Source organism: Cucurbita moschata, unplaced genomic scaffold (genome assembly GCF_002738365.1).
Source record: "Cucurbita moschata cultivar Rifu unplaced genomic scaffold, Cmos_1.0 Cmo_Scf00020, whole genome shotgun sequence".
Lineage (NCBI taxonomy): Eukaryota > Viridiplantae > Streptophyta > Magnoliopsida > Cucurbitales > Cucurbitaceae > Cucurbita > Cucurbita moschata.
In genome coordinates this window covers 1823913-1847607 of record NW_019268536.1, presented here as the reverse complement: position 1 = coordinate 1847607, position 23695 = coordinate 1823913, and the positions used below count along the sequence as shown (strand labels likewise).

At 35.9% G+C, this 23695-nt stretch overlaps 5 protein-coding genes and 1 non-coding gene across 11 annotated transcripts in view; 2 read left to right on the top strand and 4 right to left on the bottom strand.

The window, feature by feature from the left end:
• Positions 1-2659: 2659 nt before the first annotated feature.
• Positions 2660-5581, top strand: LOC111457887 (zinc finger protein CONSTANS-LIKE 15-like). The gene is made up of 4 exons (XM_023100319.1): positions 2660-3763; positions 4243-4446; positions 4905-5137; positions 5228-5581. Exons 1-4 carry the CDS (start codon positions 2828-2830, stop codon positions 5328-5330), a joined length of 1476 nt encoding a protein of 491 aa, XP_022956087.1. The 5' UTR covers positions 2660-2827; the 3' UTR covers positions 5331-5581.
• A 5999-nt stretch (positions 5582-11580) lies between these two features.
• On the bottom strand, positions 11581-12676 carry LOC111458025 (NAC domain-containing protein 83-like). Its single transcript, XM_023100506.1, has 3 exons — positions 12443-12676; positions 12068-12354; positions 11581-11970 (listed from the first exon to the last, which is right to left on the bottom strand). Exons 1-3 carry the CDS (start codon positions 12621-12623, stop codon positions 11728-11730), a joined length of 711 nt encoding a protein of 236 aa, XP_022956274.1. The 5' UTR covers positions 12624-12676; the 3' UTR covers positions 11581-11727.
• Positions 12677-18491: 5815 nt separating this feature from the next.
• On the bottom strand, positions 18492-19644 carry LOC111458038 (delta(3,5)-Delta(2,4)-dienoyl-CoA isomerase, peroxisomal). Its single transcript, XM_023100533.1, has 2 exons — positions 18957-19644; positions 18492-18858 (listed from the first exon to the last, which is right to left on the bottom strand). Exons 1-2 carry the CDS (start codon positions 19591-19593, stop codon positions 18668-18670), a joined length of 828 nt encoding a protein of 275 aa, XP_022956301.1. The 5' UTR covers positions 19594-19644; the 3' UTR covers positions 18492-18667.
• A 361-nt stretch (positions 19645-20005) lies between these two features.
• On the bottom strand, positions 20006-20077 carry TRNAQ-UUG. The gene has a single exon. It is a non-coding gene; the product is annotated as a tRNA-Gln (tRNA).
• Positions 20078-20950: 873 nt separating this feature from the next.
• On the bottom strand, positions 20951-22663 carry LOC111458005 (exocyst complex component EXO70B1-like). Its single transcript, XM_023100486.1, has one exon. It carries the CDS (start codon positions 22661-22663, stop codon positions 20951-20953), a length of 1713 nt encoding a protein of 570 aa, XP_022956254.1.
• The window catches only part of LOC111457595 (5-methylthioadenosine/S-adenosylhomocysteine deaminase-like), a 9456-nt gene continuing 6728 nt past the window's right edge, over positions 20968-23695 (top strand). The window contains exons 1-3 of one of the 6 annotated variants that reach the window (XM_023099894.1): positions 20968-21529; positions 21598-21655; positions 21829-22902. In XM_023099894.1, the coding sequence (XP_022955662.1) occupies positions 22824-22902 (79 nt within the window). In that variant the 5' untranslated portion in view covers positions 20968-21529; positions 21598-21655; positions 21829-22823. Of the gene's footprint in view, positions 22903-23695 lie in introns of all 6 variants that reach the window. The other 5 variants (XM_023099895.1, XM_023099892.1, XM_023099893.1 and 2 more) reach the window with 5 other exon arrangements.

Sequence of the window (23695 nt, the reverse complement as noted above, 5' to 3'; positions counted from 1 at the left end):
TATAATTAAAGAATATTCTCTTCATTAGAATGAGGCTTTTGGGGAGACCCAAAGCAAACCTATGAGAACTTATACTCAAGTGGACAACATCATATCATTGTGGAGAGTCGTGTTCGTTCTAACATGGTATCAAAATCATGCCCTAAACTTAGTCATGTTAATAGATTGGTAAATCCTTAGATATCGAACAAAGACTCCAAAAGAACTCAAAAACCACTGTAGAGAGTCGTGTTGTTCTAACATTTTGAAACATAATGTTAATGCTAAATGTATTTTTTAATTTTTTTTTTTTAAGTTTAGAATATTTTTAAGATAGAGGAAAATTCAAACATAATTTTATTAATTTAGCCTATAATGACTCACATTTTTTAAATTTAAAATTTTAGTTGAATTACCGACTTAATTATAATTCGAATTAAGTCGTTTAAATTTTAACTTAATATATAGATTAAAGTAATAATTAATAACAACAAAAGTGTAATAATAAAGGATGAATTAAAATTACACGTTTATTATTATAAACCTTTCACTCCAAAAAACATAAATAATAAATAAATACATGTCAAATTACAACCACACGTTTGGTTTGAGGATAAGCATCCAGAAAATGCCAAATTATGATGACGTGTCAGATAGAAAGAAATCAAATGTCACGATATTAATATATCCAATATTTTAATATATTTTAAATAATCAATAAATTTATACCCTCTCTCACGTGAACTAGAACTATTAAATTACTGAAAAAAATTGCTCTAATTTGAATGTAATCTCAGTTCATTCATATACCTCTCATTTACTCGAGTGTCATATTATACGTCGAAACTGGTAATTTAGATTTACATTATGCTATGGTATTGTAATTTGATAAATTGGTTTCAAAAAACTAACCCAACTCAACCCAACTCGAAATACTAATTCAACCTAACTCAACTTCTACAATTGGAGTTGGATCGATTCAGGTTGTCGGGTTCATATACACTCCCAACTCAACAACACGGAGATAATTGAGAAAAAAATAATAATAAAATTGACGTCATGGATGACGAAAAGTTGAAAGGAAGTGATGGTGAGAGAGGGAGGGAGCAATTTCCAAAATCCTTTGCCCTAATTTTTTCTCTCTCCCACAAAATCTCCCCTTTCCATTTCTTCGTTCTTCATTAAAACCCTTGACCGTGACATTCACAATTTTTACCTAATACTAATAATAAATTAATAATATTATATTATATTTTTTCAACCCTTATTTATTTATTTATTTATTTATATATATATATATTTAACTTTTAGCGCTATCGATCAATTATTGAATTATAAAGAATTTCAAAGCTTGCGATAATTTTAAAATCGATAAAGATTAGAAAGTGTAGCAAAAACAGTTTTAGTTTTAGCTGCTAATGTAACATAATGATAGATGAGAGCAATAACAACGTAGCAAAATATCTAGCAGTGGAATATTCATTTTGTTTGCATGGAATAATAATAAAAAATACAAATATTAATTTTCTGTTATTGATTAATTTTGTTGTTAAACCGAAATTATGTGTATTGCAAATAAAGGGGAATCGTAGCCTTGATGGGTTAGGTGTGTTGGGTCAATCGTTATCCTCGTCAACGGGCATCAGAGAAAAAAAGGATACACACAAAGTTTGAGGGGACAATGTTTGTGACAGATGGACCCAACGTCCTTGCTGGTCTGACTTTGATATCATTCGTAACAAACCATAACTTACAAGGGTGTGTAAATTTCTCCTTTGACGGTGATACGTAATTGGTCGAAGCAGACAATATCTATTAGTGGTAAGCTTGAGCTGTTACAACCGATCTAATCGGAGTCTCTTTCATAGAGATTACTTCAAAGACACAATTTTCAGCCCTAGGGCTGGGGGGCATTTTAGGTATTTTGATATAAAACCAATTAAAATAAAATATCTTTTCACATTCAAAAGGTGACCTTTTTGTCCCCACAGCCCCACCACTCCCACTCATGACTCATAACATGGCAGCAAGCAAATCATGCCTCCTCTTTGACCAGATCCCAACTATGATCTGATGATCAAATGCTGACATCATCACAACTTTCAACGGTCCAGATTACAGATACACGTACTCCCCCGCTGCATGCGATTGTGACCCCGAGATGTACGGATTTAGCATATTAATACGTAGCGGTGAGATATTTATATTTTAAAGGAAGTTGGGCCCCACCACCAAGTCATGTGCCAACTCAACAATACAACATTCTAGATATTTTCTTTTTTATTTGCAAATGTGGGTCCCTCTAAATTTTCAGTTATTCGCATTTTGGCCCCCACGGTAATATTTATCTTTATTTTATATTTAAGTTTAGAGAATATTAAAAACATTATTTTAGTCGCTCGTCCAATTTAAGTATTTAATTATTAATTTTAAATACTTTAAAATAAACTTTTACATAGTCGCCACGTATTAATCTTTGATGTGGTGGGGTCCACCGTTCCAACTAGAAATTAATGAAAAGTTCCAGATTTATGGGTGACTTGGAGGAGAAGAAAAAAAATTAATATAGTGGGGGCCAAATAATAATTTTTAAATTATAAGAGGCGTATTTGTAATTTTCATTAAACTTTGAGTAAAATGAAAATAAATAGAAATTAGATAGTTTTCATGGATGCCATGTGAAATGACGAAAGGGGGCATGAGAGATACAGCCGCGGATCTGCAAGCTCATCCTCCATTTTCGATTGGGCTCGGGATATTCTGCTGCTACCGGCCAAAGATTTCGCTCTGTTGCCGCTGATAGAATTTTGGATTAGGGTTTTCCGGGGATCTTCGCCGGCGACGAGAAATGGTTTGTTCTAAGTCCACGACTGGGGAGAGTGTCCCCTGTGATTTCTGTAACGAGCAGGTTGCGATTCTGTACTGTAGAGCCGACTCTGCGAAGCTTTGTTTGTTTTGTGATAAGCATGTTCACTCTGCGAACTTGCTCTCTCGGAAGCATGTTCGTTCTCAGATCTGTGATAACTGTAGGTCTGAGCCGGTTTCGATTCGCTGTTCGACGGATAATCTCGTGCTCTGTCAGGAGTGCGATTGGGACGCCCATGGGAGCTGTTCGGTCTCTGCTGCTCATGAACGAACTCCGATTGAAGGCTTCACTGGCTGCCCTTCGGCGCTTGAGCTTGTTTCGTTATGGGGCTTCGATCTTGGAGAAAAGAAGATGGAGGAATCCGAGATGTTGGTGCAAAATTGGGTGGGCTCGCAGGACTTGGTTATGCCGATTGATCATTGGGCGTGTAGAGCTAGTGCGACTGCTTTTAACGACCTCGTTGTTCCGAATGATAACCCTTATCTCTTCGCGAATCTCAACTGTACCGATGCTGCGTCGACGTTGAAGAGGCAAAATCCGAGCTGTGGAAAGCATAAGCAAGTGATTTACAAGCAATTGGTTGAGCTGCTTAAGAGGGATTTCGAAGGCGGCGACGATGGTGTTGATGAAACTCGCGATGGCGATGCAGGTGGTGAAGAGGTTGGATTACAGAATCTGGTTCCTGAAACAACGAATGGGGTTTGTTATTGGCAAGAGGATTTGGAAGCTCGTCAAATTCATAAAGAGGATAATGGGGTTTTTGTTGATGCTGCTGCTCCTCCTCAGCCGTTACTGCAGCAACAAACTTCCTTCACGTCTCTGCTAACGATGCCGCCTCATGTGGGTCTGAAAGAGAGCGAGCGCATTGGTGATGAAACTAACGTTTGTGATGGTAACCCAACTCGTCAAAGCATTCAAGTAATGTTTTCAATTACCTTTCCTTGTTTCTCTCTGTCGGTAACTTTATCGATTTTCAGCTTTTTCTGGCATGCCCATGTATCGTAGTTTGATAGCTATAATATAGCATTTTCTCCACAATTCTGTATATAGCTTTCCCCAATTCCAAGGAGCTCAGTTCGTACATCCAAGGACGCTGGTTGTAGCTTTTAAGAGTAGACTTACAGTCTTTTTCTGAGGATATGAATGGCCATTATATAGGAACCTGTGTTCTTTCTTCTAGACCCTCTGTTTGATTTCCGCTGTAATTTGAATTGCTTGAATAATTCTTCCATTTATTGCCATTGGTTGCTGTTTATCTGTTCTTAATCTGGGACAGTCCTTGTTTGAAGTTAATTGAACATTCCTAGTTCCTCTGTTTACTGTCAAATGAAGCTTTTTGATACTTATGATGTCTTAACACTTCTTCTTTTCCTTCTTTCTGTTTGTACTTTTTCTAGATTTGGGACTTTAATTTAGGACGCTTAAGGGGACACAAAGATTCGAGTTCATTTGAAGACGCCTATGGCACTGGCAACATGGGATTTACCATTAAGAATTTTGATGAGTTTTTTAAAGAAACATCCCCAACAAGCCCCAAGTTGCTAGGAGAAACCTATCAGATCAATTGCTCGAGCACACATGATGATATACCATCATTCAATGTAAGTCCTGCTCTGTTTTTCGCTTTAAGTATGTTCCTAGTTACTCATTATATCCTATTCTTGCGCATCTCTTTGAAGACTCATAAGTATATTTGGGGAGTTTCAAACATATCAACTGATGAAATAAAATATGCTTATCAAGGCATGCCGAGTATGCGAGAATCATCTAAACTAAACCATTTGTTGCAAACTACATTTCCCATGATAGATTTAGGATCGTAACTGCTGTTCAGAGTTAGGATCGACTCGTCTATTTAGTGTAGTAATCATTGTTGAAGTGATGCAGTGTCTATTCAGTTAAGGGTGTCTGCTTGTTTTCATAGAAGGTTCTCCGAAAGGCCGATATCGGCATAGAGAATCGAACACCCAATTTCCCTATGCTTCTTGTATAACCAAGCCTCTGCTTTCCCTTATTGGGAATCAGCTGTTGAAGATAACATATTTACTGGAAATTGCAGGGTAATATCAACAACACAACGCTAAGTCAGGGGGCAGCAACATGCGAGAGCGGCAATCTGTCAAAGAGCAAGCTGAAATGTGGTTATAAAAATGCACAGCCAATCGAAAAACCCATTATTGTAAATGTCGACAGCATATTGTCGACATCGACAACCAAGGCCGATCTAGAGCTTCTTGCACAGAACAGAGGCAACGCAATGCAGCGTTACAAGGAGAAACGAAAAACTCGAAGGTGCATATTTCATTTTGTCTGGTACAGAGCTAGCTAACTGTAATTCTCTTCTCAATGTCAACTCCGGACCCTTACTGTAACTTGGAACAGGTACGATAAATACATTCGTTACGAGTCGAGGAAGGCGAGAGCGGATACGAGGAAGCGAGTGAAGGGTCGGTTTGTGAAGGCTAGTGAAGCCCCTGTTTTTTGATGATCAACTTCCATGGTTGAAAGTAGGTGTATTTACTTTATTGATGTTGTAGTTCTGTGTGTATATATTTAATTTTGCCATTCCTTCCACTTAATATTTGTTCTAACGTTTTAGCAGGTGCAAATGCACGTGATAATTATCTTGTGTTCTTTAGAGATAGGTAGAGATTAATGTTATGCATTATATTAAATGATGTCAATAACAGTTTCATGCGTAATTTTCTAATAATCAAATCCAATTATGTTTTTGAATTTTGAATTATGTTAATATTGTATGAAAATTAGTGGTCATTTTAATTTGTATCGATGAAGATAGGACCAAAATACGATCTTAATACGTGCGTGACCATAGCCCATGGTCATGAATTACATTTTCAGGAGAGTAAACAAAAGGTTTGTTAAATTATAAGACATGTTAAATGTAATAAAGACAATTTGATTATCATCTAACCAGACAATTTGACACCATTCGAGTATGAATAAATGTACAACGGACTAATGTACACAAAATATGGCACATGAAGGATAATAAAGCGCCGTTCATACTTCATTTAATTCATCCAACCAAGTCACTAGTCAGTGATTGATTTGATTGAACTGAGACTGAGATACTATTTTGGTGCTAACCATAATCTGCTGCTCAGAAGTAACGTGACTTACTTGATTGATCTGAGTCGGAGTGACTTACTTGATTGATCTGAGTCGGAGTGACTATTCTAGTGCTAACTAGATTTTAACCCCAAACACCTCAAATAATGTCGATCAATCTAAAGTGGAGTCCCAAAGATCAAATCAGGCTGTGGATTGGGTCGTGAGTCGGGTCGCTGGATCGAGTCGATGCGGGTCTAAAAGTTGGGCTGTTGGTGGCCGGTTGGGGCATAGGCATGCTACTGGGCTGGGCTACATATATCGTTGGGCTGGTCTGGTAGTTGCAATATGGGCTGGAGTAAGTCTGAGCCATGAGTGGCTGGTGCAAGCTAAACAATTGAAGGTGGCGCAGGTTTGGAAGACTAAGTTGTGGAAGCTGAGGTTCAAAGCTTGGTTCGGTTCCCAAGGCTATCTCCTTAGCTAAATTGGCGGAAGAATGGTAAAGCAAGGAGAGGAATGAATTAGTACAATAAAAATAGTATTTATTTTATAAGGGAATTCTTAATACCTTTTGAATAATAATACCTTATTATTAATATCATATTTTATAATAATTCATAAAATTTTAAAATTAACATTCTTTTTATTTTTAAAAAAATGAATTTCTTGGAAAATTAAAAAGAGTAATTTTAATTACTTGAATTTATTAAGTTAAAACAAGAAGGCATGATGACAGTTTTAATGGTTATGGTCAAATATTGTTCTTCAAACCGATCTCAAAATTTAATTAAATCATTTAAACTTTAGGAATAATCACATGAATTAAACTAACAACATCGATTAGATAATTAATTTAGAAGCAATTCTTGAATATATATTTAAAAACCAATTTATTAGAATTGGAGTTCACAATATGTTCGATAATATAATTATCGAACCATAAATACATTCATAGTTCATCATATAACTAAACGTATCTTATATTATAAATTATTTAACAAAATCATTTTCCAGTGTAATACTTTTGAAATATAGAGATTGATATACTATGCTCGAAATATTCTCACCTCTTTCAAGGAATTCCATCAAATTGAGCACAGTTTATAGTCAAAATGTTCAAATCCACGCCAGCGTTCATATGACCTATAAAATAAACACAAAAACGAACAAAAAGGGTAAGATTATCGGTAAACATTAACACGGGTTATTGTAATATGGTATGAAAATCAAATTAAAAAGGGTAACGTGCATGAATGAAAAAAGGGAATATTTAGCATAAACAAAGAGAGGGCCATGCACGTATATGCGTAAGACTCTACAAATCCATGCACGAGAAACCACTCCAACAGGCGGCCGTTTCAGACGCACGCAGCGTGGCACTACAACCACCACCGGGCTACGGCGGAAGGCGGTAGTGGATCGAAGTGCCACGCCGCCGTGCGCCTAAAACCAAGGAACGCCCTGAAATGCAAGGACGGCGGTGGGCAGTGGGCAGTGGGCAGTGGGCCGCTTTAAAGAAAATGAAAAGGGATGGTGGGTGTTTATATAGAGGAAGGGCAGTGGCGGGCGATGCGGCGGAGGGTGACGATGAAGGGCGGTGGCTGCGTGTCTGGTTCATACAACTTCCTAATTCCGCCCATTATTCTCCCCTCGACGTGTGGATTATCCCTTTTTTTTTCTCTTAAATATATACATTTTCATTATTATTATTATTATTATTATTATTATTATTGTTATTATTTTGCCTCTTGGCTGTGTTTCAAACGTATTTTCCTTTTATTTTTTCTATAAAAAAAGGGCTAATTTTTGTTTACTAGTTGCTTTTTCATATTTTTAAAAAATTTTAAAAGCAAATTTTCATAATTAATAAATAAATAAATGGGTATAAACCAGTATTTTAATTTTAATTTTAATTTTACGTATGTGGACATAAAAATATTATCGAATGGATACGAATATTCTTATTTGTTGTTTCATTAAAAAAAATGAAAATTTAAAAATAATTTAAGTTCGGTTAAATAATTTACAAAATTGTATTTAGCAGTTATTTTATATATTTATTTAATTTATTTGTTCGAGAAAGACAAATAATAATGTTTTTGGTAAACAATTTGTTCAATTCTCTATTATTTGACCGCCAAAAAATAATAATAATCTTAAAATTTCAAAATTAAAAAAAAAATTGTATTTGGTCCAATTTTTTTTAAGCTCATAATAAATGAATTTTGACGCTAAATTACAAATATTTGTATTCTTATAAATTTAATTATAATATATTTGAGAATATGATATTTTTATTTATTTTTTTATATAAAAAAATATTAAATTTTACTTTTAATACAAAAGTTATAATTATTAATTTTAAATATTGTAAGTAATTTAAAAAATGGAAAATGTATTTTAAGAAGATTTGAAGAAGGAATTTTTGTTTGTAAGTTGCATTCAACTTGTCAAGGTGTTTGAGTACGTTAATAGGTTTGGGAAGAACGCCACGTGGAAGTTAAGTTTAATGGACAAGTAGCTATCTCACGTGGCGACCGGAATTTGGGTGTTGGATAAGACGCCACGTGTAATGAACTCCACCTGGACACACTTATAAAATGGAATATTATTATCTGTTTGGCTTTACAATTTTTTTTTGTGTTTATTTCGAAAATAGTATAATTTATAAGCAAAATTTGATTTGGAAACCTATTCTACCCGAAAATGTTTCTACGTATGTGCTATAAGGTAGCTCGCTTAGGTCACAGGGTTCAGGGGTGGTGGAGAGTTGACACTATGTCATCTCCTTAAGATACCTTTTGAGACATTTCCAATCATTTTCGAGTAGATGTCATTTTTGGGAATGATCATACGGTATCTAATTGACACCAAATTTGGCAAGTATTTATATTTTATACGGACAGACTTGACTTCAAAGTTGCATACCAATTTCCCTTTGGAATACCGAATTTCGAGGTTAAAGCTCGTGGCCCTTCAACAAGCCTATCTTTGACACTCATGTCTACTCGTGACCCTCATCTTGCTTATGTCTCGTCTTTTCTTCAATACCCACTCTGTGTGGTGTGTGTTAGATGTTGCACCGTTCTTCTCTATCGCATCATGACACTCGTCTAACCCCTCACGTGGTCGAATGGACACCACTTGAGGATCGTTGATTTGTTGCGATGTGAGGGTCACAACCTACTCTCTTCATAGTATGGTTGTGACACCGAGCGCAGGCTTAGAAAGACCATCGACCATCAATTATCAATCATTCCCTTTAAAATTTATCCATGTGTCATGCAATTTTTAAAAACATTACTATCCACACGGTTAAAAAACACTAATTTAGTTCTAATATTATAATGGCTGATTCATCACCTTCCGCCTATATTTTCTTACAAATACCTATTTTTGCACCCAAATCTAGTGTTCTAACTAAAAAAATCTAATGCATACCAGCCCATTGCTAATCATGAAGGTCAGAAGTTGACTTGCCAAGAAGAGGATTGATGGGCAGATATCTATACTATGCGGCCCCTCTCCTCTTTGACTCTATTCTCGTAGCTACTGAACCTATCGGTCTGATCTCATGGCTTCGCTCAATCACCAGTTACAGGAAGGAAAGAAGAAAGAGAAAGATTAACGAGACTTTTTTACAGTGAAAGAATAAAGGGAGAGGAAAGAAAGATGACTGAGAGTGAACTCCGGAACCTGAACCTGACCCTTTAGTAAATGAATGAAGTATTCTTGAATTCGGTAAAGCAAGCACTAAGAAAGACGAAACTGATTTTAGCATTCGTGTCTCTGTTAGAACAGGGCGAAACCCTCGATTAATGAAACTTTACAGTTCAAGACTAAAGGGAGAATCCAACTTAACTCAAGAGTCAAGAGCCTATAGGAACCAGGCTATCTCTCTCTTGATATGTATACGTACGCAATATCTTCAAGCAACAAATCTTCTTTTTCTGCAGCATTGCTTCTATGATCTTAGAAGCTCTGTTGATAATGGATAATCTGACCTTACCTTCTTTCCTAACTAAATAGAATGAATTACATCAGGCTTTATCCTAGTGAGAATGAAAGAAAGAGGAAGAATCACTGAATTAGCTAGTGAATTCATTAGCAGCTTGACAGGAGAGCTCCGGCTGGGCCGTCGCCGCCACACTATGCCTCAAAGTGTGGGAATTGCACGCCCTGCACTACGGTTCTTGTGTCGGTGCCGTCGGGACCTCCAGGCGTTGGTGATGATTTTTCGAAGTCTGGAGATGCAAATGTGGGAACAAACTCTACATGCCCTGATCGGAAAAGGCATGCCCCCCCGAGCATGTATGCTCTTATATGTTACTTATCCGCCGATGAGCCGAAGTAGACGGAGTGGATCTGGTTCATTCATATCCCTATCATAAATCATGTATAGGTGAATAAGATTATTTCCTAAACAAAAAACACAATGATTATATACTCATATTTTATCACATATCAGCATCTCGTTGGAGTCGTATGTGTTTTGGTTTTGAGACTTCCATTCTTGGTTCCAATGTCATCTAACTATATGCTTCAACCTTAACTTTTAAGAGAGTACACAGATTGAGTTAGAAAAATCTTTTGAACCAATCCCAAATTTCGAATTTGTTAAGTTAGTAACTCCAACAACCCAAATAGGGTTCACAATCCAACCTTATGTTTTTTAGTTGAGTTGAGCTCACAACCGAACCAACCAAGGAAGCGTTTGGTTGGATTGGGTTGTAACCTTATTTTTTGGGTCGGGTTAGATAAAAATCAAATTTTTAGTTATTAAAAAATTCAACCCAAACCCAAATCGAAAAAATTATAACCCAACCAATTCTTTGTAGTTTAAGGTAGTTTGAATTGGTCGAGATATCAAATCATATAAACACCACTGTTAATTTCTATGAAGAAAAGAATATATAAGTGGTTAGAGTCAACAAATAAAGATACTCTACGGATCTCTAGATCAAAACATTATCTACTTTGAGAATGAACACTTGTAACTTAATATGAACATCTCGATCAGGATTTTCATCTAGCTCATTCAACCGTCGAACAACAGCAAAGCAACCCAATTCTACAACCAAATGGATGCAAAACCTATACAACTAGCTAAGTTCTTCACACCGAAAGGTCGTAGAAAGATGCCTTACTAGATATAACAAAAGCAAGGAGGAAAGGCAATCTAAATATGACAAGAAAATAAAAAAGAGTTATGGAAGAGTAAAGAAAGATGAGTAAAGTGTTGGGTTATTTTAAGTAGTTTGGGAGTAGACGAAATTGCTATTAGAATTAAGAAGAAAAACGAAAACAGAGCGATGAAAATGAAGAACACTCCATAAATTGGGTATCACCATCAATGGTGATGGCTACCCATTTTTAGAGTTGATATTAACATCATATATCAAAGAGACGTATTTGAGCTTCCAAGAACTAAGGGTCCCCTCCCTCTCTCTCTCCTTTTTCCCACTCTGTTTCCTTTCACCGTATCAAAAATCTCTTGCTTCTTCACAGGGGTTTGCAAATTCCAACCAATTACCCTTTCCCTTTCGTTCCATCCTGTTTGTTTCCCGAGAAAATTCTCTCTCTAAAAACCCCATTGATTTGACACCAAAATCTTACGGAATCCCTTTCCTTTTCTTCTCTCTCTCTCTCTCTATCTCCTCTGTTTTCTTGCAAGAACAGGGCTTCGTTTATTTCATTCAAAGCTTAGTTTTATACATTGAGATAAATAACAGAGGATTGATATGAGATTTTCTTGGAAGCCATGGATCTTTAATTAAGAAAGAAAACAAGTTACTAAAAGCTAAAGTTGTCTATGATCGTCTATTTCTTAAACTATGGCAGCTGCTGGTTTCTTCTTGTTCTTGTTCTTGATGGTTGTTATTCACTGAAATCTCTGTAACTCCGCTTGAACCAGAGGATGAAGAACAAGGAGCTGCTAGATTCAAATCTGCTCTCAGAAATTGATGAAAAACTGGTGTACAAATCTTCTTCTTCTCGTCTCTGTTTTTTGTGCTTTTCTTCAAAAATATCCGACATAAAACCCAGTTATGATTCTGCATAAAACCAAACAATCAGACAAAAATTAGTTTAGTTCTTCAATTCCAGATGGGTTTTTTGGTTTCAATTCAATTCCAGACAGGGGAAGCTCACCAAGGTGGGTAGTTCGCCATTAATGGCAGAAGGAGGAGCTTCGGAGTCTCCGACAAGGCGATACTCGTGCATAACCCAATCAGTTCTCAAGCCATTAGGAGGGTTTCCAGTGTAGAACACGAGCGTTTTCTTCAACCCCACCAACCGATTCTCCTTGGAAGAAACAATCCGGCGGTCGATTCCGGTGGCCTTCCAATACCCAGAACCGGTGGCTCTGTTCGACCTTCTTCCATTAGAGTATTTGGCTTGTCTAGTACTGAAAAAGTACCTCTCCCGCTCCAAATCCCCTGACCCACCAGAAATTTCACAAACCCCATGAGAAAAATCATCGCCAAATCCCCAAATGAAAAAAAACGAAATGAAATCGGAACGAACCTGGCAAGTCCCATGGGTCGAAACGGCAGACGTCGGCGTCGGGAATGACGGCGGCGGGGAGAGGAGAGGAAAGGGCTTTCTTAATGAGGTATTGGAGGATTAGCTCCTCGTCGGTGGGGTGGAAACGGAAGCCGGGGGGTAATCGGAGGACGCCATTTTTGAGGAAGGTGAGATTCTCCATGGTGGAAATTGGAAGAGATTGGGGAATTTGGGTGAGGAAGGGGAAATGGAGGGGTTGATTTTTATAGTGATTATTATTTATTGTTTTTTTATTATTTATTTATTTATTTATTTTTGGCGTAAATTAGACTCAAACTCGCCCACTTTAATTGCCTCAATTTAACACACAACTCTCCATACCACAACCAAGAAAGACAAACCACCACGCACCACCACTCATTGTCATGTCCTTGCTAGCACATCGTCTCGTGTTTTTAAAACTCAACTTCCTCACTAATTTACTCTTCGGTGTTTGACTTTGATACTATTTGTAACCGCTGAAGTCTACTGCTAGTAGATATTGTCTTCTTCGGACCTTTTTCGAGTTTCCACTTAAGGTTTTTAAAACATGTCTACTAAGGAGAGGTTTCCATGCCCTTATAAAGAATCGTTTGTTCTTCTCCCTAACTGGTGTGAGATCTCACATCATGATCAGGATCCATTATTATGGAAATGATTGTTGGTCACCAATTCTAGTTGCTAGTCATTGGTTGTCAACGATCGAGCGACTAACAATTCATGGTCAATGACCAAGATAAGGGACTGATGAACAACAACTATCGCACACTAACAACTATTGTCAACTGTTGTTAGTGGCTAAGGTTGGGGACTAGTAACTAATGACCACCGTAACCATAGTTAGTTAGTGATTGCTAGTCACTAGTCCTTTGTCTCAGTCACTAATTACTATCCCTCAATCTTGGTTACTGGCTATTGGTTGTCAACGACGGTAGTGGGGATTAAAATGATTGGTTAAAACTCAAAGATTAAAAAGGTAATTTTCTAAAATAATTCATCTAACTGATTTGAAAGGGGAACTAAACAGACCGTGGGAAATCTGCATAAGCGTTTTAAAAACTTTAAGGGTTAGTCCGAAATAAAAGGCAAAGTACAATGTCTACTAGCGGTAGGTCTGAGCCGTTACAATAATTTAATATTATATAAAAAAATTAACGAAATAAAATAAAAGATAATAAAAAAGAATATACTCAATATTATCACGGTAAAAACATTTATAACATTTTTTTAAAGTCAAAAGTCGGAATATTATCTTTATAAGAATATTTTTAGAAAAAATAGTGTATAGATCGTAACGATATAAATATATAATATAATAATTCTTAAATATTTATTTATTTCTTGGCTTCAACTTACTCAAATTAATTTATCCAGAAGAAAATTCAAGCATTGAGAACTTTTTTTTAATTAAAAATATATATATATAATTAAATAGCTAAAGTGAAAGTACAAAAGTACCCTCGTCATTATTGTTAGCTTTGTTCGTGTGCGGGGGGACAGGGATGGAATCGGCGATTAACAAGTCCTACCTATTAAAAACATTGATAAAGTTTTAAATTTAATTAATTTATATTATTTCGACCACGGTTTAAATTTTTGTTAATATAAAATTAATTTTTTCCCGTTAATTTCTTCGTTTATAGTGTTTAATCTTTAAATTTTCAGCACCGTCCACGTTACAGTTCATTCTCAAATTGACAGCCTCTACGATAAGCAAGTAAATGCAGTATCCCACGGCCCATTAATAAAAATTTTGTTATGAAGATATTTACACGTTAACGATTAAAACGAGACCTTTTAAAACAATAACAATATAATTACATCAAATTTCAAACACATCATTTAAATCACGAGTCACCTTTTCTTTTCTTTTATAAGAAAGTTCGGCAAAAATTAGGTTGTTCCTTAAAAAAAAAAAAAAAAAAAAGGGTCGGGTAGAAGTTAAATGAAGCTTTAGTTACGTTAAAGACATACTAATGACATTTTTTATAATTTAAGAGACTAAATATAAATTTCGAGTTAGAATTTAATAATAAAACGTTAAATATTGACTTTATTATGTTGTCAATCATAAATTAACGATTTTATTTGACATAACATTCAGAGGTCAACCAACATAAAATTAGTCAAAGTAAAGTACGTTTGATTTTTATGATCGAGCTATCGAAATTTTTTTTTATCTTATTAATATAGATAATAACTTCAATTGGGTTCATAAGTTGAGTGACGTCTGAATTATTTAAAATTGTTGTTCACTCAACTAAATAATTACGTCATTATTACAGTCGAATAGTATAGTTAATAAGTAAATTTTACCATAAATAGAAAGATTAAAGGGGGTTAAATTAGTTGTAATTATAGTTTAAATTATGTGATAAGTCAAAATCAAATTAATTATAGATACGTGAATGAATTAGTACCAACTTGTTCAAAAAAGGAAACGTGTAAACTCCCCCATACGCCAACTCTTAATTGCTTCATTTAATTCCAATTTTATTGCTTTTTTTTTTTTTCTTTACATTTATCAAAATTTTCATTCAAATCCTTAAACTTTTAAATATTGTTATTTAGTCCCTAAAAAAACGACGATTTTCAACTCTCGTGTATCAAAAAATTATTACTATTTTAGACATTCCAACGTCGTTAGTGGGTATTGAAAGGTAACAATACCTCGTTTTCAGCTATGTTTTTGACCCGTATACATTAATTTTTTTCTTATTAACTTGAATTAGTGGGTAAATTTAAGCGTTCATATCATGAGTTTATAATCAATGAATACTATCTCTATTGATTTGAGGTCTTTTGGGGAGCCTAAAACAAAGCTATGAGAACTTATGCTAAATATAGACAATATCATACTATTGTGGAGAGTCGGTGTTCGTTCAACATGGTATCAGAGTTATACCAATAATTTTTTTTTTGATTTAAAAAACGGAGTAATTAGAAATTAATATATTTTGAAAATTAGGGTTATGAATTATTATAATTTTGAAAAAGGTGAAAAATAAGGAAAGTGGTTACGGGGGGTTTAATTAAAACAACGGGCACCGTCACCGACGGTAGGGAATAATAATGCATTGAGGGGTGAGGGAGGGGAAAGGGACAAAATTGTCATAATATCTTTCCCTTCATTTCAAGATTTCCTCTTATCTTATTGTCTCCATATTTTGGATCAACCGGTTGAATTTTGGATATGTACGTTTTTTTGGAATCTTTACCCTCCCAAATTACCATTTTGCCCTTTTATGGACCATATTACTTATTTATAGCTCACTTAATGGTTATACATAGTAAAACTGTATATGTCAAATGACATATTCATCAGTAATATCTAGTAATACTATATACAGTCGAGGGTGCATGAAGTCATCAATATAAACCTTTAGATAATATTCCTCGTATTTTCTGTATCATGTGTTTTGTGTTAATCTAGATCAAAGGAGTGTTGAGGAATATTCTCTCCAAACCGATATTGTGGCATCTCAGGGCTCTAATATGCAAGAAATTTTAAACATTGATGCAAAAAACACTAAGGAACGATAGGGAAGCCAAGCCACTCGGACTGATTTTGTAGAGTGCACGTAGCCCAAATAACTCGAATGGTCAATGGATACATTCTAAGTAGGGAAATGCAACGTATAACAGACACGAAGAATAGCTTGCCAACACTAGGATGAGATAATAAAGTTGGCATTTTCAATTGTGGCAGGGTTGGATGTGTAGCACTTTCTTACACACATTCTATGCACCCACACGCATACATGGATCCACCTGGCTCTTGTACCCTTTGGACTTGGTTCGTTGGGCTAGCACTCACTAACAGGCTACCGAATGCCACTAACGGAAAGGACCCACATAACATCATGGTGAACATAAATGTCAGAAGGTACACATTCGTACTAAAATTTATTACACGTGTAAGAGCCATAGAGAACGTATCATCATACATCATACAATTGGTTCAACTAAACCAACACTAAAGCCACTTACTTGCTTGGCATCACAAGTCGTTTTCACAAATCTTCAAATGTCGTTTATCATTTAAATACAGTTTAAAGTATTACAACCAACCCATGAATGAATTTATTATTCAAACAAATATATTCATTACAAAAACATTTAATCCACCAAATAACTTGGTAGAACACCCCAAATTTGATATCTAAATGTATTGAAAACATACACATCCAACAGAGACCATTTCCTTAAACTATGCTAAAACTTTGTATTTAATTGGACTATATACTATTAATCCAAACCCACTTGATGAATTTGGATATGATATTGATGCGTAAAAGAAAAGTTAAAAGGTCTCCAAGGAATCCCTCTCTCTTTCATTGTTTCTCTCTCTCTAAGAACTTCAAAAAGGTCAAAGGTGATTGCGTGTATGTTTTGAAGAGATTATGTGCATATAGGTTTAGAATTGTTCTCGATACTTTTAACTGCATCGAGAAAAATCACGATAAACCCTTTGTTCTCGTTCTTCTTCTTCTTCTTCTTTGTGTTCGTCTCTATTGGATTTTTTTTTTCTTTGTTTTAACAGTAATAGACATGTCTATCGAGATAGTGTCATTCAGTCGAGTGATTCTCTTATGAAGTTTCATTATCAATATACTCAAAAAAGGGAGGAAAAGAGGCGTGTGAGGAACTTAATTTGATATTTAATTGGCTGAGGAAACAATAAAGAAAAAAGATGCTTAAACCGACCACGTGAATTTGTCTCCAAACAAGAATCATACGTGTGCGTGACAACAACCTATTATAAAATAATTAAATGTGATTAAAAGGAACTTTGGTTTATAAATTAAATATGTTTGCTTAGATTCTTAATTTACTTTCATATCATAACGTATAAAATATGATTATATGGTTCGACAAGCAAACAAAAATAATCAAAGAAAGTGAAGGTCGTCTAGAATAATTGAGGAATATTGACTTTTATTTAAATTATTATTTTTATTTACTTATTTTATATTTAGTTTTCAATATAGACGTTTTTTATAAAATAAATAATTTCCGACAGGGAGAAATTATGAAACTTTTTTAAGTATTAGTGTCGTGTGAGTATTGAGCACTTATTTTTCATTTGTACCGACCAATATATATTATTTAATTTATAAATAATAATTAATTAGGTGACGAGGATGGAGTGAATTTTTTTTTCTCCATCCTTTTATATATATATTTTTTAAAATTTTTTTAATATAATTTAATATAATATTATAAAAAAATGTTAAAGATCTTACTAAATAAGTAAAAATATAATATAATTTTTAAAAACTCAAATAAATAAATATATCAAGGGAAGGAGTTGGAGGGAGGATGTAGATTTGCCTCGTTCCAAGGCGGGTACACGGATGGGAAAAATCTCACTAAGGTGTGGAAACGTGCAGACACGTTTTAGAAGCTTGAAAGAGAAGCCTAAAGAGAACAACATTTGCTAGCGGGAGGCTTGAATAGTATCAAAGCCTGACACCAGGCGATGTGCCAGTGAAGAGGTTGTTCCACATGTTAAACGAACACGACTCTCCACAATGATATGATATTGTCGACTGAGCATAAGCTCTCATGGCTTTGCTTGGGCTTCCCCAAAAAGTCTCTACCAATGGAGTCAGTATTCCTCACTTATAAACTCATGATCATTCCCTAAATTAGCCGACGTGGGACTTTTATCATCCAACACCACGAAGGGGGTAGACACGAGGCAGTGTGCCAGTAAGGACGTTGGGCCTTTAAAGGGGGTAGATTTGGTGGGAGTTCTACATTGATTGGAGAAATGAATGAGTGCGAGCGAAAACGCTTGGACCAGGGTGGATTGTGAGATCCCACATCGATTGAAGAGGAGAATGAAACACCCTTATACTTGATAAGGGTATGGAAACCTCTACCTAGCGTTTTAAAAATCTTGAGCAGAAGTTTGAAAGGGAAATCTCAAAGAGGACAATAATAGACAACTCTCGTAAACTTCGGCTCTCGACTCGAAACCCACGAGAAAGACTCTAAGGAATCTATTCGATTAAAATAGAGAATAAATACCATAACTCTTTTGAGTGGGCATCATGTCCCAACATTATTTCTTTCAAATGAAACCAGTGATATCATAGAAATCCTCAACAAGTTTCAATTCATATGCTATCACTACAAGTATACAAGGTTGAGTATAATTCAACTGATTAAGACGTATACCTTCGAGTCCTCGGTCCCATTTCACAGCTTAGAAAATGTAGGGTTACGTTTATGAGCTCGAGCCGAGATGGCTTCTTTGAGATCAGCTGAGAGTAGAGTTCCTGAGTTCCAAGTTGCAACATAATCCAAGCCCTGTTCAACAGTTAGGTCTCTGCTTTTGAGTAGCACTGCCTTTGTTCCCACCACTGCCAATGGTGATTTTGATGCTATTTCTGCATTCACCAAACAATTTACACAGTTCATACTTAAGAAAGCTTCAATTAATTGGATATGGACAAATACTTCAAATCGAATTTAAATTTTGAAATACCTTCAGCGATTTTGATGACGCCATTGTCGAGCTCCATCTTGGAAGCAAAAGTTGTAGAAACCAGGCCCAATTCCTTAGCCTCAAAGCCCGAAAACTCCCGGCCCGTCAACGCTAACTCAACCGCCTTCCCAAACCCTACGATTCCTGGCAGCCTCTGCAGAGTCCCGAGATCCGCCGTAATCGCTAAATTAATCTCCTTCACCGAAAACACCGCCTCCGCCGTGCAATACCTCAAATCACACGCCGTCGCTATATCAACCCCTCCGCCGATACATCCGCCATGGATGCACGCAATCACCGGTTTACGGCACTCCTCAATCGCAGTTATCGAGTCTTGCATCGCCTTGACCTCCCGTCGGAGCCTCTCGCCTGCTCGACCTCGCTCGCTTGATAGAAGATCCTCGAAGTTGGAGGCCGTCGATTTGAGGTCGATTCCGGCGCAGAAGTGCTTGCCAGATCCGGAGAGGATGATGACGCGGACATCGGGGTTTTGATCGAGAGATGAAAGCGCTCGCCGGAGTTCCGCGAAGAGTTCGGTTGTGAGGGCGTTGTAGTGCGATGGACGGTGGAGGCGGAGATGAAAGACGCCGGAGTTTGGATTTTGACGCTCGATTTTTATGGATTTGTAATCTTCCATTGCTCCGGTCCACTTTGGATTGAGAAGTATTTTCTAATTTTCACCTCAAATTTCTTCATTTATTACTTACATTTAAAAAATATACATATATTATAAAATTATTTTTTTATTTTTGGAAATTTAACTTAAAATGAGAAACTTACAACAAAAAAAAAAAAATAATAATAATAAATAATAATAATAATAATAATAATAAGATACAAGCATAATTTTTATTAAAGAAAATTAAAATCTCAATTAATAACTTTTATTTTTATATAAAAAAATTAAATTAAAAATACAATTCATCCAATATTAAAATTTTAAAAATAATAACAAAGACGTGCCTCGGGAGTAGAAACGTCGATAATGTAAAAATTAACTAAAAGATGGAATTGAAAATGAAAAACTTGCAATAAAAATATAAAAAGAAAGGTCCTACCGGGAGTCGAACCCAGGTCGCTGGATTCAAAGTCCAGAGTGCTAACCACTACACCATAGAACCGCTGATTGAAACCAAAATAGTTTAAGTAACTGATAATTAATAATAATAACGGCCAACCGCAGTGAAGGCCGGACCGTTACCAAAATGCTTCTAGCCATTTCTTCTACGCGCCAAAAAAAAAAAAAATTCAATCCTTCTGCTTTCAAATGGAATATCGATAACTCGCGACTCTCTATCTTGATTGTTTATGGATTCTTCGGTAATCGTCATTTAGGCGATATACGTTAATGACTATGAGACCCCAGATGCTCTTTCAATCGGTATTAATGGTGCCCGTATTACCAACCAACAACAAAGATGATTCCAGTTCTATTAATGTCTCCCAGAGTAGAAATGGTAGTTTGAAAATTAGTTTAAAATTTAAACAGTATTATTATTTTACTAATAAATTATTATAATGATGTAAAATTTATAAGTATTTTTCTCATTTAATATAATTTACACTGCAAAAGTTTATATAATTTTATAAAAAATATTTATGTGAAGATAATTATTTTAATTTATTACCAAATAAACTCAAAAACTAAAAATGCAAGGAAATTAAAATGGAACCAAAATTATAAATGAATAAATAAAAAAGAATTTAAAAGAAAATTATAACACAAAGAAATCATTAGTATATAAAAAAAACATGAACATTAGAAAAAGAAAATTACTACAAATAATTTATAATGAAATGAACCAAAATTTAATTAACTAAAAAAAGAAAAAAAAAAAAAAAAAAGACTCCAGTTGAATCTTCTATTCCCACGTGTTATATTGGAAAAAAATAAATCACATTAAAAAAAATTTATGATTACATAAAATGAATAATTGGAAAGGAAAAAGGAAAAAGAAATTAAATGGTTGTCTTAACAAATTTTAGGGCTTCTTCTACGATTTCTTTTTCATGGAAGCGGTATTTCCGTCGAACAGGTCTTCGATCAATACTTCAATGTCTTCAGGCTGATACTTTATGTACTTCTCCGATTGTCTTCCCTGATCGAAATGCTGCTTGAATCTCCCCACGAACGAACGGTACGCCGGAATCATCACCGCCGACACCGAAACCCGAAGCTCCGATTGAAGCTGCTCGTCGCTCACCACCCAACTACTCTGCACTTTGTGTATTTCGTCGAACATGGAGTTGAAGCTTTTGAATCTCTCCTTTAAAATCGGCTTTGATACCTTCCCGTTCACCATCAATCCTTCGTGGTTCAGGCATTGCAGCACCTTACTCCATGTTTCTCTCTGGTAGTTTTTGTGGTACTGTCGCAGATTCGTTGATCGCTTGCGGCACCAACGGTCGCCCATTAACTCCTTGATTCCGGTTGAGCCTTTGATTTTCTGTACTACGTACCTTCCGTTGTTCATCAGGAAGATGTACCGAAGAGATGCGTCGCGATACAATTTTGATCTCATCACCAGATTCGTATCTAGCAGATCCATCACCATAGCGATCTGACTTGCGAGGTGAGAATTTCTCAGCGACGCGTCGTCGTTCTCGTCCACTCTTGCTGATTGATCTTCTTCGGTTTTAGGGTCAATATATTGGAAGACTTGTTCTAGGGTTTCTCTGTACTCGCAAGCGTATTTTAGGTAATTCATTATGTAGCGCGTTAATGGATGAACTGCTCCTCCTGGAACTGGAATTTTAGCGTTGTCGCTTCTGATTGAGCTTTCTAGGTCGTAGAAACTTCCGACTATTGCTTCTCCCATACCACTTTTTGCCCCTTCCGCTTCTGAAATTAGCTCCGTTCTGCAATTTTCAGGGAAGTCATTGATTACTGGAATTAATTCGCAGATCCTTTCGTACATGTCCAGTAATTTGAACATCTTCTCCGCGGACCGCTTTGTTAAGACGACGGCGTTTGCGAAGTTGAGAAGCTTGATGATGACTGCTCTTGTTAAATTGCTGAAGATTGTATGAGATATGAAGGGATGATCGGTGAAAACGGAGTCACAGAGCTTCAACTCGCCTGGGAACAGAGATTTTGAGCATTTCTTGATGACGGCAATCCATTTGTCGATTTCCGATTGAAGAGTATCCCAGTGCATTTTCTGAACCTCATCATTGCTAATACTTTCATACCCGAGCTTGTTCAAGATTCCTCTGAACGAGCTCTGCCGGAGGAAGCTGTAACTCATACAACATTCCTTCTCGTAGCCGGCGTAGATCATTGTTCCGGCAATTCTCTTCATGTTTGACACAGTTTCCTGCGAGAAAGAAGGGTATACGTCTTCCTTATCGGACTCGGAACACTCAGGAACGGTTCTGTGATGTTGATCTGGTAATTCGTGGTTTGTTTTGAAGGACGATTGCTTTGACGATTTGGTGTCAGATTTCGATTCAGGTTTCGATTCGAGCTCGAGATGCTTGCATTCTTTCAGAAGGTTGTTGAATTCTTCATCCAACAACGTCATGGCTCGCTGTAGAGCAGCGGTGGTCCGATTGAGCGAAGGAATGGTGGCAGTGCAGAGATTGAATTCGCCCAATTTAATGGCAATCTTGGAAATGCGATCCAGAGCTTCGAAAAAGGAAGAATCCCGGTCGGGATCTCTGCCGAGCTTGGCAGGGTTCTTGGTAGAATTGTACCTGGAGGTCATGGAGTCCACCAGATTGGACAAGGAATGAACGGAGGAGGGAATGTCAGGGATGGGATTGAATGCATTGTCAGCAGCAGTGGACAAACTGTGGAGGAATCGATCAACCTCTTGGAAGAGCGAGGCAATTTCAGATTGGGAAAGAAGGTGGTGGTAATGATCAATGGAGGAGGCATCATCATCATTTGGATGCTTTTCAGAATCCGATTTAGCATCATCGGCGGCATCGGGAGTGCGGCCAGGTGAGCCCAAACTGGCAAACTTCCTATTGAAATTTGTTGATAAACTAGAAACCTTTTCTGGGTGCGGGGTTTTCTCCATGGATGTTGTTAATTATATTATAAGAATTGGTGAGAAATGGAGGAGGAGGAGAAGAAGAGGGATTTTGGGGAGGAAGAAAAGGGGAATGGGATTAGTTGGTGCGTGTAGGACAGGAGGAGGGGGGGAAGGAGCTGGTGAAGAAGAGGATTAATGGATTAATGGAGGAGAAGAAAAGGTGGGGGGAGAGTGGCAAAAACAGAAGGATTAATTCTTAATTAATGGCGTTAAATTCTTAATTGGCCTCTAATTTTCAGTTTGTTGGTTATTAAGCGTTGACCCTTTTTTTTGTTGAAAAAAAAAGGTTATTTGTTTGTGACCCTCACGTATTTCTCTGCTTTCTCTCATTTTCTCTCTCTATTCAATCCATTTTGTCTTTCTTTCTCACTCATCACCTTCCAAACATCATTCTATCCGTTTATATTTTTTAAAAAAATCAATTTAACCGCTGGTGTTATTTTTTTTAATTTTTTTTATTTCATCTTATAGATTAAATAGACATCTCTATAAATATATATTTTTAGTATATATATATATATATATATATATATATATATATATATAAATCAAACACGCATTTGATCAAATATTTAAAATTTATGATTAATACAATTATTTAAAGAAATATATCAGAGACGTTCAAATATCAAAATAGATTTTTTTTAAAAAGTTTAAAGAATTTATATTCGAAAGCAAATTTTTTTTTTTTTTTTTTTT